The 21,919-nt window shown below is 38.8% G+C and overlaps 1 protein-coding gene across 10 annotated transcripts in view; it reads right to left on the bottom strand.

Moving 5' to 3' along the window:
- Nucleotides 1–21,919, bottom strand: part of LOC115219722 (N-acetylated-alpha-linked acidic dipeptidase 2) — a 785,126-nt gene that overhangs the window by 410,982 nt on the left and 352,225 nt on the right. For 7 of the 10 annotated variants that reach the window (XM_036509422.1, XM_036509419.1, XM_036509418.1 and 4 more), the window contains exon 2: nucleotides 1,838–2,011. In XM_036509422.1, coding sequence (XP_036365315.1) covers nucleotides 1,838–1,956 — 119 coding nt within the window. In that variant the 5' untranslated portion in view covers nucleotides 1,957–2,011. Of the gene's footprint in view, nucleotides 1–1,833; nucleotides 2,012–6,482; nucleotides 6,722–21,919 lie in introns of those variants that run through there. The other 3 variants (XM_036509423.1, XM_036509424.1, XM_036509421.1) reach the window with 2 other exon arrangements.

Below are 21,919 nucleotides of genomic sequence, written 5' to 3'. Positions count from 1 at the left end.
CATGGTTTCTATGGCCGGATGCACTTCCTAATGCTACCCACTGGGTGCTTTTCATGTGTCACCAGCATGAGTGTGTTCACACTGCTCCAGCATGAGCACATTTTACATGGCACTGGCTCCGGTAAAAGACAAGCCTGTACGGATGACCGCAACTTTACTTAGCTTAACACATCTCCTCAAGTGCAACATATCGTCACAACTCCTGGTCCTTCATCACTTCCTCACCGAAGCCCATCTTAAGATCCTTCTCACCACTTCATCTCACGTCTTTCTTACACAAGTTCCCTCCACAATTAGCATTCAGATTATTTTGTTAAATGTACTCTTTTATTCTTTTACTTGTTTCAGTCATTTGACTGCGGCCATGCTGGAGCACCACCTTTAGTCGAGCAAATCGACCCCGGGACTTATTCTTTGTAAGCCCAGTACTTATTCTATCGGTCTCTTTTGCCGAACCGCTAATGGACGGGGACGTAAACACACCAGCATCGGTTGTCAAGCAATGCTAGGGGGACAAACACCGACACACAAACACACACACGCACACACATATATATATATCAGTTTCCGTCTACCAAATCCACTCACAAGGCATTGGTCGGCCCAGGGCTATAGCAGAAGACACTTGCCCAAGATGCCACGCAGTGGGACTGAACCCGGAACCATGTGGTTGGTTAGCAAGCTACTTACCACACAGCCACTCCTGCGCCTATTGCTTATGTATTCACATTGTTTGGAATTCATCATGCATTATCTCATAGCTTTGAAATGTTGACGATATGATTGATTATTTTTAGAATGACACTGTAAAATAGGTGTGAGAGTCCAGATCCAGCTGATTTGGACATAAAACAGGTAGAATATTTGAACCTGAACCTGATATGGCCGGTTTGAATACAAAAGGGTTAACCCTTTAGTGTTCGCATCATTCTGCCAAAATTAATCCTTTCTCATCCACTTTGTTTTGAACTAATCATGCATTATCTTGTAGCTATGAGATTTTGATGAGGTAGCTGTTAATTTTTAAAACGATATTGTAGGGTTGGTGTGAGAGACCAGATCTGGTCAGTTTGACCATAAAACAGGCAGAATACCCTTGGCCGGATATGGCCAGTTTAAATGCTAAAGGGTTAAAAACTAGTTTTATAGAGCCTTCTTTCAAAATTCTTATTTTGTTGTTCATGCATTCACTTGTTTAGGTTGAACCATGTAAAATGTTAGAGAAAGAAACTCTTTCTTGCAATACACACATCTAAAGCAAAATTTTTTCAGTGGTCATTTAAAATATCACTGTGGATCCCCAATTTACTATTTTGTTATGTAGATCCACCAAAAATCTCAAATTGATCCCTCAGGGGCCATATGGACCCTGGTTGAGTCGAGCTCAATGGAAATGGAAACTTATCTGTGATGCGGCTCTGTTACGTCTTCTTCTTTTTTATTGTTACTGATTTTGTTCATATTTCTCAAAATTTAACCGCAATATTACCAGTACTGCCACTGCTACCACTATTATCACCAACCTTTCATTATCACAGCTACCAATTTCATTATTCTCACTGCCCTCCAGCCCTTTTACCATTACATTTCTCTCTCTCTCTCTCTCTCTCTCTCTCTCTCTCTCTCTCTCTCTCTTTCCCCATATACATATCTCTTTAGATTTGAAGGACTGAAATATGCAAAGAACAGAGAACAGTCAGCCAGACAGACATAGACAGATAGACTGAAAGAAAGAAAGAAAGGAGAGAAAAGAAAGAAAGAAAGGAGAAGAAAGAAAGAAAGGAGAGGAAAGGAAAGGAGAGGATAGGAGACAAAAGGATGACATAAATGGACTCACTTTTTCTCATGGTGTGTACTCTTTGAAAACCATCCGATTAAAATGCCACAGATTAAGAAGATTATACAGAGTATTATGTCACGGAATATACGCTTTTTATCTATCCCAGAGGGTGACATAATTTTAAGAGAGGGGGGCTGTTCCACCAAGTCTTCAGTTTCCAAGTTAGAGAACCTGAAAATACAAAGAAAAATGAAAGAAAAGTAAGTATAGAATTTTATGGAGGTATGGTGATTGGTGGTAGGGAAACATAGGGGCTAATTAATGATTTGTTACTATGAAGCTCTCATAAGTATAACTTTCAGGAAATCAAAATACTTTTATATTATAGAATGGGAAATTCATGAAATAAAGACATAATAACAGAACAGAACAAGTGGTTAGTTTAAGACAAACTGAAAGATAAAGCATAAGGAAAATATTGATAAAAAGTGACAGCTACCAAATTACTGATGGGAAACCCTCAAGTACAGAATAAACTACATTTATGAAACAGAAAATGATACATAAAAAGCCATCATCCAATTTAACAATTTTGCTTCTACAATTTCTCTTATCACAGTACAAGCTTTTTCGATAGGTTCTCAAGGGGGAAAGAATTCAACCAAATATGACAGGTTCCGATTGGTGTATGTTTCAGGAATCAAAGGGATACAGTGAAACAATAGCTGTGGTTTCAAACATTATTTCCGGTGCAAAAACTGTCATGTATATCTCTTTGAAGGGCAACATGCAAGAGATGGTACAGTTTGGAGGTACAGTTTACTATGAATACTCAACAAGAAATTACAGAACTAAGAGTAATATTTGAAAGAGTGGTTTCTTCAAAAAGTCACAACCAGAACTGTAGAAAATTTGGCCAACAACATATGTAATGCATATATATATATTTGTATATATATATATATATATATATACATATATATGCATATATATATTATATATATATATATATATATATATATATATATACATATATATATATATACACACATATATATATATATATATGCATATATATATGCATATATATATATATATATATATATATATATATATATATATGCATATATATATATATATATATATATATATATATATACATATAAGTATATATATACATATATATACATGTATATACACATATATATATACATATATATACATGTATATACACATATATATATATACATGTGTATATATATATATATATATGTATGTCTATATATATAAACATATACATGTCTATATATATAAACATATACATGTCTCTCTCTTTCTCTCTCTCTCTCTCTATATATATATATGTATATATGTATATATGTGTGTGTGTGTGTGTGTATATATATATATATAACATGGGCTGTGACTGCGGAGGACATGTGTAGGCTTGAAAGAAATGAAGCTAGCATGATCCGCTGGATGTGTAATGTCAGTGTGCACACACGACAGAGTGTAAGCGCCCCGAGAGAAATGCTGGACATAAGAAGCATCAGATGTGGCGTGCAAGAGAGACGTTTGTGCTGGTATGGTCATGTACTACGGATGGATGAGGAAAGATGTGTGAAGAAGTGCCACTCCCAAATAGTTGAAGGAATCCAGGGTAGAGGTAGACCCAGGAAGGCATGGAATGAGGTGCTCAAGCATGACCTTTGAACGTTGGGCCTCACAGAGGCAATGACCCTTAGCAAAGGTAGAATAAGATTGAATGGAATTAATGTAGGTAACTTTATCTGTATAACCTGCTTTAATTAAGGCAGAGTTAAGTAAGGCCTTGTAATTGAAAATGTCAATATTAGCAGACAACTTTGTGATTGCCCTAGAATGATTACTGAATTGGTTAATATACTTAAGATTGGTCGATGGTACGGGAAGTACAAATTATTCTGTAAGTGTAATATCTAAAAGGTTGGCTTTCATTACATCATCATCAAAAATTATGCCTAGGCCCATTCTACAGAAAACTTAAGTAAACTATTCTTAACCTTTTGCACTTTTTGGTTAGAAACATTTTGAAGGCAGAGTAAACAATCATCACGATATAGACCTCCATTGATGCTTGGAAACACCTGCAATCTAAGAGATTGCTCTGGGCTCCCAATAAGCAAGAAGTTAAAAATTTTGGGGGCTCATGAAACTCCATGGACCTAAAGTAATGCTCTTTTACTCTCTTTACTCTTTTACATGTTTCAGTCATTTGACTGCGGCCATGCTGGAGCACCGCCTTTAGTCAAGCAAATCGACCCCGGGACTTATTCTTTGTAAGCCCAGTACTTATTCTATTGGTCTCTTTTGCCAAACCGCTAAGTGACGGGGACGTAAACACACCAGCATCGGTTGTCAAGCAATGCTAGGGGGACAAACACAGACACACAAATACATACACACACACAGACACACACATATATATATATATACATATATACGACAGACTTCTTTCAGTTTCCGTCTACAAAATCCACTCACAAGGCATTGGTCGGCCCGGGGCTATAGCAGAAGACACTTGCCCAAGATGCCATGCAGTGGGACTGAACCCGGAACCATGTGGTTGGTTAGTAAGCTACTAACCACACAGCCACAAAGTATATACACACACACACACACTCGTATATATACACATACATGTAGACACACAAATATATATGCTCATGCATACATACATGTGTGTGTCTGTACCTGTGTATGCCAGTGTACAACAAGTTGCCTCACTTCATATCAAACAATTCATTTTAGACATCGGATGATTACAGATCAATAAAATAAGTACCAGAATAAGTGAAATAAATACTGTGAATGATATGTTACAATAAACCCCTTAAGGGCTGTGCGCCAACATGACTGCAGTCTATTGACTAAAACCAGTCTTATGGTAACTACTGTCTTCTATAATCAAAGACTACGACTCGCGATTCCCACATGGCATTCTATCTAGAAACCAAATCTTTCGTTTAAAAAACCCATCTTTTATTTTTTGCGTGTTTCACTCACAGAACTGTGGCCATACTGGGGTAGTGCTTTGAAGGGTTTTAGTCAAATGAATCAACCCCAGTACTTATTCTATCAGCCTCTTTTACTGAACCACTAAGTTACAAGAATGTAAACAAACCAATACCAGTTGTCAAATCATGGTAGGAAACAAAAACAAAGACACAGACACACATGCCCACATGCATATACACACATACACATACATATACACATGCACACACATATATATATATATATATATTTATATATATATACATACATACACACACACATATATATATTTGCATATATATATACTCACACACACACAAATACACATATATATGATGAGGCTTCTTTCAGTTTGTCTACTAAATCTACTCACAAAGCATTGGTCAACCTAAAGCCATATCAGAAGACACTTGCCCAAGTTGCCACACATTGAGATTGAACCTGGAACCATGTAGTTGGGAAGCAAACATATTACCACACAGCCATTCCTGTGCCATTAGTATCTTTCTATTTTTGATCTATTTATCATTAATTTATTTTGTAGCAGCCAAATCAAGAAACCATGTTTTAAGGCACACATCTTAAGACGAAGTCCCTAAATGGTCACTTTAATTGCTGAATCTTTCTCTAATCAACTCCATCCTCTAAAAGAGAAACAAAGATTCTTCCAGTAATGTCGTTTAAAATATATTATGCCTGAAGAGAAAATAGTGAAATAAAAGCTGGAATAAAAGTTGAAAGAAGCCCGTCATATATATGTATATATATATATATGTATATATATGTGCGTGTATGTTTGTGTGTCTGTGTTTGTCCCCCTTGACAACCGATGCTGGTGTGTTTACGTCCCCGTCACTTAGCGGTTCGGCAAAAAGTGACCGATAGAATAAGTACTGGGCTTACAAAGAATAAGTCCCGGGGTCGAGTTGCTCGACTAAAGGTGGTGCTCCAGCATGGCTGCAGTCAACTGACTGAAACAAGTAAAAGAGTAAAGAGTAATATCTGTAAGCATAGATCTACTAGCTCACAGAATGAAGTAATAGCAGACCAGCCTGTGGAAGAAATTTGAATGAAATAACACCTGTGCTTCTCCCACTTGTTCCAGTTCTAGTTTGAGCATGTAAGTAATGATAACGGCAATAAAGGAGCTTTTGTTGGAGGAAGTATCAGCTAAACCTGTCAAATCAGGGTTTACCAGCTTGAAAAATAAGACACATGATATGATATAGTCCTCCTCATAGATAAAGATAGGCTGGTTGTGGCTAACCTAGGGTTAAATAACAATAACAAGCCTTTCAAAAGAAACAAAGAAAGAAAGGAGAGGAAAGAAAGAAATGAGAGGAAGGAAAGAAACAATGAAAGAAAGGAGAGGAAAGAAAGAAAGAAAGAAAAAAGAAAGGAAAGAAAGAAAGAAAGGAGAGGAAAGGAAAGAAAGAAAGAAAGGAGAGGGAAGAAAAAAGAATGAAAGAAAGAGGAAAGAAAGAAAGAAAGAAAGAAAGAAAGGAGAGGAAAGAAAAAAGAAAGAAAGAAAGAAAGGAGAGGAAGGAAAGAAACAACAAAACAAAGGAGAGGAAAGAAAGAAAGAAAGAAAGAAGGAAAGAAAGGAGAGGAAAGAAAGAAAGAAAGAAGGTGGAGAAGAAGAAAGAGGTAAAACAAACAGACTTACTTTAAATGAAAGAGATTTTTTTTCAATGTATAGGTCAGAAAACAGATTCCAAAAGAAAATGTTGGGAGAAACTGAAGAGACTAAATCGTAAGATAACAATGAAGATATGGGTTATAACCCGGAGACCAACTTGTAGCTGTCTAGAAAGTGTTGTTGAGTAAATATATATGCACACATCTATGTCCTGTGACAAGTTTATGTACCTGCTTTGCTAGAGAAATACATACATATACACTCCTGATTGGTTAGTTTACAGAGTATTCCATCCTGATTGTAAGTGAAAAACAAGATCTAGATAAACACAAACGAGCAATTAAGATAAAGTAGCTTATCTGGTAACAGATCCAACAAAATGAAAACAGCGGATATAACAAGTGGTTACTTAAAATATACGACACTTAAGTTGTAGAAGATGATCGCTACTTCAAGTGTGGAAAGCGAAAATATATCAACACAAGACTCTACTTGTGTTTGCGCCTATGTGTGTGTAAGTCTGTGTGTGTGTGTGTGTGTGTGTGTGTGTGTGTGTGTACGTGTGTGTGTACATGTGTGTGTACATGTGTGTGTGTGTGCATTACATTTAGCAGAGCTAAAAAAATATTTGATTCTGTCAAGGGAAAAAAATGTAATGCTTATGACATCTTTTTTTTTTGTTTTTTTGAGGGTTTCAAAACCAGGTCAAAGAAAGAGGAGAAACTATCCTCAGACTGGGTGACATAGAAAGGTATCCAAAGGCCAGATGGTCATGGTTAACAACAGATTATACCAGGCACACCAAAATAGGAGAGTCCTAGCCATACTTGTGCTCGTAGTAGTAGGTACTGTAATATGTGCATCTACAGGTGAGAGACCGAGTAGTAACAAACTGACTCAACCTAGATAAAAATATATATATATACATATATGTATGTGTGTGCATGCATGTGTGTATGTGTGTCGGTGGCACGTAAAAACACCATCCGTTCGTGTCCGTTGCCAGCCTCGCCTGGCCCCCGTGCCGGTGGCACGTAGTACCATCCATTCGTGGCCGTTGCCAGCCTCGCCTGGCCCCCATGCCGGTGGCACGTAATAGCACCAATCCGACCATGGCCGTTTGCCATCTCCATCTGGCACCTGTGCGGGTGGCACGTAAAAAGCACCCACTACACTCACGGAGTGGTTGGTGTTAGGACAAGGGCATCCAGCCATAGAAACACTGCCAGATCAGACTGGGCCTGATGCAGCCTTCTGGCTTCACAGACCCCAGTTGAACTGTCCTACCCATGCTAGCATGGAAAGCGGACGCTAAATGATGATGATGATATTAAAATGAGATAGTTTTTGAGAAGCACAGTGAGGTATAATTTAAAGAATGCAGTTGTGTAAAGCCAGGACAATGCAAGAAGCTACAAAGTAAATGACAAATTGAAAAGAAAACTGAACAAAGTTCTAGTTTTACTTTGTATTTCTATATTTCGGGTTGAAAACCCCTTCTTCAGGACATTCAGAAAAGCAGTGGCTATGTGCATGCATACATAATACACATACATATTTATTTATTTATTTATACGCCCTTTTCAAGCCCAGCTAGGCCCATGGGCTCAGTTTCCCGGTTTCTATGGTTTATGTGTTCTCCCCAGATGGACAGGATGCCAGTCCATCGCAGCGTTACTCAAGAAACAGGAAGAAAGAGAGAAAGTTGGAGTGAAAGAGTACAACAGGGGTCGCCACCACCCCCTGCCGGAGCCTCGTGGAGCTTTGCGTGTTTTCGCTCAATAAACACATACAACGCCCAGTCTGGGAATCGAAACCGCGATCCTCTGACCGTGAGTCCACTGCCCTAACCACTGGGCCATTGCGCCTCCACACACATACATATATGTGTATATTTATAAGTATATGTGTGTGTGTATAGACATTATATATATAAACATATGGTGATTATGTGATGTTTACATTAGATATATAAACTACGGATGAACTTATAGATTAAACCTATTTTCAATTACAGGGCAATTAACAAACAACAATTAACCAATGCTAATTGATGACAAATTTAATCCAGCAATTGGCCAATGTAATCAAGCAATTGGCCAACACATATTCAGAGATATCAAATTATGCACAAATATCATGGTCTCAATAAAGATGTATAACATATAATTATTAAATATAGGGAAACGCTGATGAAACTTTGAAATTATTTCTAAATCAAGATATCATAATTTAAGTCTCAGAGTGTCTGTTCTTTCTTTCAGTGCATTTGCAATATTCTTATCGATTTAAATGAGGCTCTTCATTTTTGATGAAAGGCTCATCAATTATTAGCAATATATTTTATATATGCATAGTTTTTATTAAGTTTATATGAGATGTCAAGAGTTCAAATCTATTTGCGGATGAGTCATTGTCTCTCTGGGTAGATTACTTCAGTCTGGACTTCTGCAATTTGCTTAACTGTTAAGAACATTATCATCATCATTGTTCGACCGTGGTCGAGACAATGGAATTTACCATGCTACGCCAGACTTCATGGTCCATCATGGCATTACGGAGGTCCTGTTGCTGGATGCCTGTATCCCTGGAAATTACATCAGGGTAGGAGAGTGTGCGCCCTCTGGTATTGCGAGTAGATGGCTTCCAGAGGAGAAGAGTAGAAATTACCTCTTTTTCAGCTCTACAATAATGTCCAGCAAACTGGACTCTCCTACCTTTCACAAGAGATGACACAGGTGGTAGTTTCCCATATATTTGCATTTTGGTTGGATGGCACCTCCACGAGAGATTTTGAGCTCTCATAAGGAGGTGAGTGTAGGTTCCATCCAATCGCCTCTCAGGCTTCTTTGATAACGTCCAGGTTTCTGAGCCATATAGTAGAATTGGTTCGACTGTGGCTTTGAAGATTTCAAGTTTGAAGTCTCTACTTAAGAACAGGCACCAGCGCATCTAAGAGTGTTTACTCTCAGATGAGAATTGGCAAATTATCTCTGTGTATCTGGTCTTTAGATCTTACGTTTTGCCTGATTGCTGACATACAAGTCTCCATCACTTGCATTAAGCTCACTACAAACAAGTCTCCATCACCAGTTGGATATCTTGGCTCAGGAGTGGTTTTGTCCAACTTCATATATCAGAATATTTTTCATTTACAAGAATTGAAACAATCCTTGTACAACAAACCCTCATAAAACTTCTGAAATCATGTTTTGTGAAAAAAGAATAAACCCATAAAAATCTGGAGAAATTATATTTTTGTGAAAAATATAGAATAAAGACAAAATCTTGAGGAATTTTACATAACTTCAGCAGAAAATATTATCTGGATATCATATGTATGAGGACATAAAACAATACTTGAAAAAGAATTTTATGTCATCACTTGATAAATATTGCTAATGCTGTAATAGAATGTTACATAATGTGTTGTAAAATATATATTTAAAATGGTATTTTTTTATTTTCCATCTATTTTTCCAATTTCCAATTTATTGTTTCCTACTGTGTCACTGTAAAGAAAGGAAAATTATAATTTATTATTTTTAATTACTTATTTATATATTTGTTGATATTTTCCACATGAGTTTTGTGACGAGAGCACAATAAAGCAGATATCACTCTGCATTAGAAGATATCGGTGTGTGCAGACAGTATGTTTCTAAGTTCTGGATAATTTTGTTTACTCTTTACTCTTTTACTTGTTTCAGTCATTTGACTGCGACCATGCTGGAGCACCGCCTTTAGTCAAGCAACTTGACCCCAGGACTTATTCTTTGTAAGCCCGGTACTTATTCTATCGGTCACTTTTGCTGAACCGCTAAGTAACGGGGACGTAAACACACCAGCATGGGAGGACAAACACAGACACACAAACACACACACTTACATATATATATACATATATACGACGGGCTTCTTTCAGTTTCCGTCTACCAAATCCACTCACAAGGCTTTGGTCGGCCCGAGGCTATAGTAGATGACACTTGCCCGAGGTGCCACGTAGTGGGACTGAACCCGGAACCATGTGGTTCGTAAGCAAGCTACTTACTACACAGCCACTCCTCACTTCTTTAGAAAAAAAAAATTACGAAGAAAAGATTTTCGTTATAGCAAAGTAATACACGATAAGGAAGTTTTTAAGCACTGAAAGTCACTGTTTCCATTCTTCAAAACAGAAAAAAATTCTTTAAAAACACGTATATTCCTTTTACTTTTGTTTCTTTTCTTCCCTTTCTCATTTTCATAACAATCCTTATTATTCAAAACGCCTTTTGTCCACAGGCACAGAGACAGTTTTGAATTATCTTTCAGCATTGAAGAGAGAATCGTTTTTAATCTCAAGGAGAGTTTAAAAAAAAGTCCCATAAATAATAAAGATATATTTTGCTTTTGAAGTAACTGTTTAGCCTCCAAGTCATATTCCACTGAGCAGACCTATGGTCAAAGATGTTCCACTTAAGACCATCTGAGTTTTCTCATACAGACAGAACATAGCAAGAGTTACATAATCCAAAATGTCCTTACTTCTTCTTTAAGATATTAGGTTGTGATTTGCTATTTGTAGCAGATTGAGCATAGAAGCTCCCTCAGAAATACAGAAACATAAGGTTTACTGGAGGAGAACTGATGAGAGCTAACAACACTGAAAAACATAAGGATTGCTGTCGGCTTGGGTTGTCTTTTATCTTCTGCTTTTTACTTGTTCTGCAGCCATGATGAGGCACCACCTTGAAGAACCTTTAGTCAAACAAATCAATGCCAGTACTTTTTTTTAAAATTTTTATCCTAGTTCTTATTCTATTGTCTCTTTTGCTGAACCTCTTAGCTATGAGGACATAAACACACCAACACCAGTTGTCAAGTGGTGGTGGGGGACAAACACACACACACACACACACATATATATATATACAGCAGGCTACTTTCAGTTTCTGTCTACAACATTTACTCACAAGACTTTGGTCAACCCAAGGCTGTAGTAGAAGACACTTGCCTAAGGTGTCATGCAGTGGGATTGAACCCAGAACCATGTGGTTGGGAAGCAAGTTTTCCTATATTTATTTAAATATTAACCACTGTGGTCCAAGGAGGTGATTTAGAGTTGGAATAGTTATTGTCATTTCCATAAAGTTGAAAATCCTACCCAGGTGTTGATCTGATATCTCAGCCTTTTAATGTAAATAACCAGGGCAAAATCCAGCACAGCTTCTCTCCAATACTGAAATATCTCTCAAATTCTATGCTCTCTTGTTCAAACTTAGCTTCAACAGTGCTACCTCACTTGACCACCACTCAATGCCGACACTTCTGATCAATATTCCACACACTATCCACTTTAGTAATGCATTCAGCAAAATCATAAGAAATCAAAAATTGACTTATCATCATCATTAACATCACCTTCTTCATCATTGGGTTTTTTTTTATATATAATCCTTTTACCAGACTGGCATGTGTTAAATGGAGTGATTTAAAGAGAAAACCAAATAAAAGTATAGTTTGCAATGTAAAATAAGAAGATAAGAAAAATATTTCAACATACAGAATCATTACCATTCCTGACCAGTTCTATTTACTTTCCTTTGTCTAATGTTTGTTTTAATTTGGCAGTGTTGCAATATTTACCACTGTAAATATCAGAGAATGTTAAGAATATCTACAGTTGGCAGTCGAAGAAGAATTTTAGAAATGAAAAATTTGTTTGGATCAATAAAACGATATAACTTTATATCTATTTCCTTGTTGAACACCTTAGCTGGAATACAGACACCAGTGAATCCATCAGAGAGTTTTTCAGTTGCAGCTTCAACTGAAATGTTGAATGTTGAGACTCCTGGAGGCAATAACAAGTGACCAATACTTTTAGCATTATTGTGTGCTTGAGAAGACCTGCCAAGCTAAGTGAGATCATAGTTGTGGCCAATGCCAGTGTCACGTGACTGGCCTGTAAATACCACACTTTGAACATTGGGTGATATGCTGAGCTTGAGAAGACCTCTCACGCCAAGGGAAATTGTAGTCATGGCTGATGCTAGTGTCAGGTAACTGGCACATAAAGAGCACCATTCAAACATTGGGCCTCACAGAGGCAGTGACAGATGACCAAGACCTTCGGCAATATACTGTGCTTTGAGATTATAGTCATATATATATATATAGGCGCAGGAGTGGCTGTGTGGTAAGAAGCTTGCTAACCAACCACATGGTTCCGGGTTCAGTCCCACTGCATGGCACCTTGGGCAAGTGTCTTCTGCTATAGCACCAGACCGACTAATGCCCTGTGAGTGGATTTGGTAGACGGAAACTGAAAGAAGCCCGTCGTATATACGTATATATATATATATATATATGTGTGTGTGTGTGTGTGTGTGTGTGTGTGTGTGTGTGTATGTGTTTGTGTGTCTGTGTTTGTCCCTCTAGCATTGCTTGACAACCGATGCTGGTGTGTTCATGTCCCCGTTACTTAGCGGTTCGGCAAAAGAGACCGATAGAATAAGTACTGGGCTTACAAAAGAATAAGTCTGGGGGTCAAGTTGCTCGACTAAAGGCGGTGCTCCAGCATGGCCGCAGTCAAATGACTGAAACAAGTAAAATATATATATATATATATATATATATATGTATGTATGTATATATATATATGTATGTATGTATATATATATATATATATATGTATATACAGTCATGTATTCATTTTGCAAGATTCTTGATGTGAACTTCTGTGTTGAAACAGATATTGTTGTATTTGGGGATGGTCATGTTGCCAATTTAGCCAATATATAGTGCATTATTTACATTATTTACATTTGACGGATATTTGTCCTTATCTTGTTTGTTAACACATTTCGGCTTGTATACCTTTCAGCCTTCATCAGGTGTCTTGGGGGAATTTTCCAACCTGGGTTCTCATTCCCAAGGTATTTTTCCATGTTGTTATTATTATTATTATTAGTAGTAGTAGTATTAGTAAGGTCACTGCCTGGAATCAAACTCAGAATCTTGCAGTTAGTTATTTCACAACAGTATATATGCATATGTTGTGAAATATTTTAATATTTTAATTTTTATGCATTAATTGTATTAATCAAATTATATTTCCTATATAATTAATGACAATATGTATTTTGAATCCGCTCTTCGATTTAAGGTTTTTCCTCGATTTTTATAATTTATAATTTATATTGAATTCATTTACTTTGATCATTTTGTTTATCACATGCTTAAGACCGTTATTTGAAAGGACCAATGAAACAAATCCATTTTGAAAGGTGTATCCTTTAACTAGTTTTGATCATATTGTTATTTCGGTTCTATTGCAACAAAACTGTCCGACGAACGGGAATGTGAAACTCTGAGTAACAGCTTTTGTTATATTTCTGCTGCTTTTAAATAAAGTATATACATATATATACATACATATATATATATATATATATATATATATATATATATATATATATATATATATATATATACATATATATATCCTTCTCTGGATCTTTCCTTCTCCTATGTTTCCGACGAAGAGCTCCGATCGAAACGTTAAACCCTCCTTCTTTCCTGAGCGTCCAATAATACTATATTTGTTCCACGTCCTCGCGTTGTTGTTTTTTTGTGTTTTCTTGTTTGGATTAACTATATATATATATAGATATATATATATATATATATATATATATATATATATATATATATACACATATATATACATACATACACATGTACCCCACAACATAGACTGGTAGTTAGTGACTTTAGGATCAGGACTAGGAGGACAACCAGAAGACGACAAATATGGAGAAGAAGATCCTGCAAATGGACAGAGATTTAGGGACATATTACTTGAAGCCTCTGACGAAGTAGAAGGGGATAGAGCATCACAGGGGGTAGAAGACAGCTGGACGTTTCTAAGGGACAACCTGCTGAGAGCCACTGACCAGATCTGTGGCTGGTGCAAAGTCCCCTCTCGACCTAGAATAACGTGGTGGTGGAACAATATTGTAGACAGGGCTATTAGAGAAAAGAGACAGGCTTGGAAGGTCTGGAAAAATGGGGGTAGCAGGGGATTGTATCAGACTGCCAAAAGAGAAGCTAGGAGACAGGTTTATTTAGCCAGAGGGGAAGCAGATAAGAAAAATTTGCCAATGTTCTGCGCCGTGAGGACCAAAGACTGGAGGTGTTTCGTGTTGCAAGACAGTGTGTGAGAGAGAATCGTGATGTGGTAGGAGAGAAGTGTGTTCGCATGGAAGATGGTTCACTCGCGCTAAATGAGGATGCAAAGAGAGAGGTTTGGAGATGCCACTATGAAAGGTTGCTGAATGAAGAAAATGAATGGGATAAAGAGAGTCTGCCGAATGTTGACCCAACAGAGGGACCAGCTATCCGAGTTGATAGTTCCGTGGTAGCTAAGGCAATTAGAAGCATGAAGACAGGGAAAGCCCCAGGCCCATCAGGAATCACTGCAGAGATGCTCAAAATGTCTGGTAGTGTCGGCTATAGCCTAGTCACCCGTATAGTTAATCAGGTGATACACAAAGGGGTCATACCCAATGACTGGTGTAGCAGTATAATAGTCAACTGCTACAAAGGTAAAGGTGATGCCCTAGATACAAATAACTACAGAGGTATCAAGCTGTTGGACCAGGTGATGAAGGTTACGGAGAGGGTCATAGCCCAACTAATTAGAGAGAGAGTTAGTTTAGATGAGATGCAGTTTGGGTTTGTGCCAGGGAAAAGTACTACTGATGCTATATTCCTGGTAAGGCAGCTGCAGGAGAAATACCTAGCCAAAGATAAGCCCCTGTACCTGGCTTTTGTTGACATGGAGAAAGCCTTCGACAGGGTCCCCCGATCCCTTATCTGGTGGGCAATGAGGAAACTAGGGATAGATGAATGGTTAGTGAGAGCTGTGCGGGCCATGTACAGGGACGCCGCTAGTAGGGTGAGGGTTGGAAATGTGTACAGTGAAGAATTCCGGGTAGAGGTAGGAGTCCACCAAGGCTCAGTACTCAGCCCCCTCCTATTTATCATAGTCCTCCAGGCAATAACGGAGGAATTCAAGACAGGATGCCCTTGGGAGCTCCTCTATGCTGATGACCTTGCTCTAATTGCTGAGTCACTATCAGAACTGGAGGAGAAGTTTCAGGTGTGGAAACAAGGATTAGAATCGAAGGGCCTCAGAGTCAATCTAGCTAAAACCAAAGTCGTAATCAGTAGGAAGGTAGACAAATCACAAACACCTTCAGGTAGATGGCCCTGCTCGATCTGTAGAAAAGGTGTAGGTAGAAACTCTATAAGATGCACCAAGTGTAAGCTATGGACACATAAGAGATGCAGCAATGTCAAAGGAAGGCTAACTAGGAAGATGGTTTTTGTATGTGGCAGATGCTCAGGAACAATAAACACTGAAAATGCTCTGAGACCAACTTCCGTCACTTTCCAGGGAGAAAAACTAGAAATAGTTGATAGTTTCCGTTACCTAGGTGACCAAGTCAGCAGCGGGGGCGGGTGTGCTGAAAGTGTAACTGCTAGAGTAAGAATAGCTTGGGCAAAGTTCAGAGAGCTCTTACCTCTACTGGTGACAAAAGGCCTCTCGCACAGAGTAAAAGGCAGACTGTATGATGCGTGTGTACGAACAGCCATGCTACATGGCAGTGAAACATGGGCCGTGACTGCTGAGGATATGCGTAAGCTCGCTAGAAATGAAGCCAGTATGCTCCGATGGATGTGTAATGCCGGTACTCACACTCGGCAGAGTGTAAGTACCTTGAGAGAAAAGCTGGACCTAAGAAGCATCAGTTGTGGTGTGCAAGAGAGACGTTTGCGCTGGTATGGTCATGTGGCGAGAATGGATGAAGATAGTTGTGTGAAAAAGTGCCACACCCTAGCGGTTGAGGGAACCTGTGGAAGAGGCAGACCCAGGAAAACCTGGGACGAGGTGGTGAAGCACGACCTTCGAACTTTAGGTCTCACTGAGGAAATGACTAGAGACCGAGACCTCTGGAAGTGTGCTGTGCGCGAGAAGACCCGGCAGGACAAGTGAGTCCATAACCCGTGGCCTTCTACATGGGATGGAGCCAGCCTACGTATGCATACCTTCCCTTCTTGGGACACAAAACTCTACTTGTGAAGACGTGATGAGGCAAGTGAGGATCAGAATCGAAATCGATCAATGGAAATTGCGGATGTGCTACCAGTGCCGGTGGCATGTCAAAACTCTGCTTGTGAAGACCCGTTGAGGCAAGTGACGATCAGAATCGAAATCGATCAATCGAAATCGATCAATGGAAATTGCAGATGTGTTACCAGTGCCGGTGGCATGTAAGAGAACTTTCCGTTTCGCGACCGTTGCCAGCACCGCCCCGTTTCGTGTCCGTTGCCAGCCTCGCCTGGCCCTCGTGCCGGTGGCACATAAAAAGCACCATCCGTTCGTGGCCGTTTGCCAGCTCTGTCTGGCACCAGTGCGGGTGGCACATAAAAAGCACCCACTACACTCACGGAGTGGTTGGCGTTAGGAAGGGCATCCAGCCGTAGAAACACTGCCAGATTTGACTGGGCCTGATGAAGCCTTCTGGCTTCACAGATCCCAGTAGAACCGTCCAACCCATGCTAGCATGGAAAACGGACGCTAAACGATGATGATGATGATGATGACACACTCAAGAAAGAAATGGGAAAACAACAATAAAACAATAAACAAAAAATTTTAAAAAGAAAAGAGAAAACACTAAAACTTATGAATGATTATCCTTTCATAAAAAAAAAAAAACAATAAATGCCAAATATGTTCAGTTTCCTTTTGTATTTTCATATGGTCTAAAAAATAACAAAAGTTTCTTTTGTTGCTCAGAGGCCAATCCCAGATCATTAAAATTTACTAATGATGTGTAAGCCTCCTCCATACAATATCAAATTATTAAGCTGTAAAAGTGTATAGCTGTCATACAAGTGGCGTCCTTCTTTTCTAATCTTCCATGGAAACGTGTTCGGAAGCAGAGAAGTGTTACCTTGCTTGGAATGAGACAAGAGATGGCAACAGGAATCCAGCCATAGAAAATTTGCCTCAATAAATTCTGTCCGACTCATACAAGGATGGAAAAGTGGATACTTATGGTGATGCTGATGCTGATGATGATGAATTTTATTTCATTGAAGTGATAATTGGAAAAAGTATCAGAAATTAAAACCAAAAAGAAAACATCTTTTAAAGAATGACTACTAAATATAGGTGAGCACAATACCATCTCTCTCTCTCTCCATTCCAGTGCCACCACATCCATTTAAAATAAATAAATAAATAAATAAGAGCATCATAAAAAGCACCATCCGAATGTGGCCGTTGCCAGTGCCGCCCCGACTGGCTTCTGTACCAGTGGCACATAAAAAGCACCATCTGAACGTGGCCGTTGCCAGCACCGCATTGGCTGGCTTCCGTGCCAGTGGCACGTTAAAAGCTCCAACCGATCGTGGCCGATGCTGGACCCCCCTGGCACCTGTGCAGGTGGCAAGTAAAAAGCACCCACTACACTCGCGGAGTGGTTGGCGTTAGGAAGGGCATCCAGCTGTAGAAACACTTCCAGATCAGACTGGGCCTGGTGCAGCCTTCTGGCTTCCCAGATCCTGGTCGAACCGTCCAACCCGTGCTAGCGCGGAAAACGGATGTTAAACGATGATGATGATGATAATGATGAAAGATTTTGATGTTCTTATCAATGTCACCATTTGAAAAGATAAAATGCAGATGAGTAAAGCATAAAACACATCAGCTACCTTACTACTGACCCCTTGCTTGGCTCGGGGTCAAGCAAAAACAGTTTGGAGTTAAGGCTTCTTGCTTTTTCAATACAAAAGCCCATCATATATAAATGGGTAACAGTATCATTGCAAGAGTCAGATGAAACACTGCTACCATTAAGTTGCAGAAACCATTATAACTTTTATACGACACTGTACAAGCTGCCCAAATAACCCTAGATACCTCTTTTACTCTTTTACTTGTTTCAGTCATTTGACTGCGGCCATGCTGGAACACCGCCTTTAGTCGAGCAAATCAACCCCGGGACTTATTCTTTGTAAGTCCAGTACTTATTCTATCAGTCTCTTTTGCCGAACCGCTAAGTGACAGGGACGTAAACACACCAGCATCGGTTGTCAAGCAATGCTAGGGGGACAAACACAGACACACAAACATATACACACACACTTATATATATATACATATATACGACGGGCTTCTTTCAGTTTCCATCTACCAAATCCACTCACAAGGCTTTGGTCGGCCCGGGGCTATAGCAGAAGACACTTGCCCAAGATGCCACGCAGTGGGACTAAACCCGGAATCATGTGGTTGGTTAGGAAGCTACTTACCACACAGCCACTCCTGCGCCTAGGTACCTTGAACCTTAATCTTTGCCTCACTACATTTCAATATCAGGATAAGAGCGATGCAAAAGTCCCATTTCATTTTTGTGTCTAAGATATTACAAAATTAGTAATACATACTACAACAGAATTCACCCTTTTCCACATAATTGGAAAGTCACATCTGAGAGATACTTAAACATAGAGACAGAAAGCATAAAATTATGCACATTTATGAAGATTTGATGTTCAGTGGCTTCAGATTAAAAAAAAAAACATGAAGAAAGCAAACTGTTACAACAGAAGAACACCTCAAAGATTATAAAGAATGAACAGTTCAAAATGACTGCAAAATTCTCATCATAATGCAATACAAAAGCATGTATGGTCATTTAGGCAATACATTTTACCTGGACTGCACATAAGAAAATGTATGTACATGCATATATATGAATGTGTGAATGAATGAATATATATTCTTTTATTCCTTTACTTGTTTTAGTCATTTGATTATGGCCAAGCTGGAATGCTGTCCTAAAGGGTTTTAGTCGAAGAAATCAATTTTTGTAATTCTAGTATTTATTCTATTGGTCACTTTTGCCAAACTGCTAAGTTATGGAGACATAAACACACCAACATTGGTTGTCAAGCAGTGGTGGGAGGACAAACACACACATGCATAAATACATATATATATTTGTGATGGGCTTCTTTCAGTTTCCCTCTACCAAATCCATTCACAAGGCTTTGGTGCCATACAGTGGACTGAACCCAGAACCATATGGTTGGGAAGCAAGCTTCTTACCACACAGCCATGCCTGCGCCTATATACAGATATATGTGAAGGCACATGACACAATGGTTAGAATGTTGGGCTTACAACCTGCTGGTGTGGAAGTAGAACACCCCTATTGGTTGAGAGGAGCCATTGGATGTATGGTATGACATATTCAAGGTCCCAGAACCACAAGTTAAAGCAGAGTGAGGCCAAAAGTTGCATATTGTCAAGGGTTATTATGAGTATCTTGAGTAGAACAATTTGCAAGGACATCATTATTATTATTCCATTACATCAAACGTGCGATACAACACAACCATAACGTTGTCAGTTCAAATCCAGGACTGGGCTGTATGTTGCATTCTTGAGCTAGACATTTCATTTCACGTTGCTCCAATTCACTCAGCTGTAGAAATGAGTCGTGATGCCAGTAGTACTGAGCTGTATCGGCCTTTGTCTTTCCCTCTCAGTGGCACGAAGAGGGGAGACTGGTAAGTGTGGGTAACTATTGGTCTTCCACAAAAAACATTGCCCAGACTTTGCCTTGGAGGCGAAATTTCAAGGTGCAATCTCATGGTCATTTGTGACCAAAGGGTGTGTGGCAGAATGGATTAGACAAAAGCATTACGAACAAAATTTTTCTCTCTCCTTTGTATTTATAGTTTTCACACAAATGTAACAGAAAACATTTGGCTTTAAAAAGCAGTGGTAACCATTGCTCTGATTGGTTAGTTTTTAGCCGCAAATTATTCCCCCAAACATCTGCACCCAAATTACTCCGTAAACCAATCAGACCCACTTAAAGGGATCACATGTAATCTTGGCACATATTGTGGAGCCTACCATTTGCTTTAAAAAAGGATCATAATTTGCTCCAAAAGCGATCCAACCTGAATTGCCACCAGCAATCTCTGACTCACATGTCTTGCAAACAACTTGCACATGCAAGTGCTACCAGTCAATAACTCTGTATACCGGAAGCCAGCAAGTGTATGGGGTCATCAGGAGAGAATGCGCGCTGTTTCAGGGCCTACCTCTTGACGGCATCAATGCGCACCGGCCCCCCTCACTGATATGAAGCCCCGTTTGCTAGATCAGCTGGTTATGAAGAACTCAATATACTTCTATGAGGCCCCGTTTGCTAGATCAGCTGGTTATGAAGAACTCAATATGCTGTTTTAAGCCGTCTATGCCACTACATTTCTACTGCATCTAAGTTGCTAACTACTGCGTTTATTTCTTGCATATGTTATATTCACAAGGCATACCTGACTTTTCACATCCTTTCAGAAACCTTCATGGACATTAAACTTAAATTAATGTCGTTTAGCATTCTTGTGGAATAATGCAGCAACTTTTTGCTCTCATTATAGAACATTTGCCAGTGTATGTATTACCAGCTCCTTGGTATAAAAGTTTTAGCTATCTTTGTTAATGCCTCCTCACAGACATGTATTATCTAACAAGTCATTTTCTTAAATTTCACACCTCTCTTGTTCAATAAACACTGAGTTAAACTTGGAAAGCTGTTATTTTACTCCTTTCATTTTGATGTATATTTTAGTGGGATTATCACCTAGACCAACTGGGTCTCCTCAGCAAAAATTGGTGACTAGTCTGATAACTCACTCTAAGGTGTCCTTATATATAACATCTTTCTCTATTGATGGTTTTTCTCTAAATTACACACACACACACATATATATATATGCGATTACAGACACATGTAAAGGTGCTTGTGTGAGTCAGTTCTTGTCACCATATTTTTGGGGGTTTTTTTCTGCTTCTGTCCACGTTTCCATGCTTGCATGTCCACACAAACTTGGTTTAACAGATTTTCTATGACTGGACATCCTTCTCGTTGCTAACCGTCACCTGTTTCCAAGCAAGATAATATTCCCCAAGCCCTTTGAACACAATGACTAGACATATTCCTGCAAACGAACAACCCCGCTAGTAAGACGGTGATGTTCATTTCCGAGCACACTTTATATGTAAGCACCAGCAAATATATGTAATTTCTGGGCACTGTTTGACTAACAATTTCTTGGGTAAATGGATATAGATAACAGACTATGTAGATAAGACACCAACAATTACACAAATGAGGGGAAACTATCACTTCCTGATTCAAAAAGAGAAATTCTGAACATTAACCTAAGCAACCACGAAAAAGCTGTCTCTTTTATGTTGTAAAGTTAGGTTATACTTCACTGAGAAGTACTGATAAAACTAAAATATGTCCATTGCCTGGTTTTACTAAAATTTCGGAGGTTGTGTCTCATTTTTTTTTTCTTTTCTTAAGGTTTTTCAGATCAGAATT

Source organism: Octopus sinensis, linkage group LG15 (genome assembly GCF_006345805.1).
Source record: "Octopus sinensis linkage group LG15, ASM634580v1, whole genome shotgun sequence".
Classification (NCBI taxonomy): Eukaryota; Metazoa; Mollusca; class Cephalopoda; order Octopoda; family Octopodidae; genus Octopus; species Octopus sinensis.
This window is presented reverse-complemented; position numbering and strand designations above follow the sequence as displayed.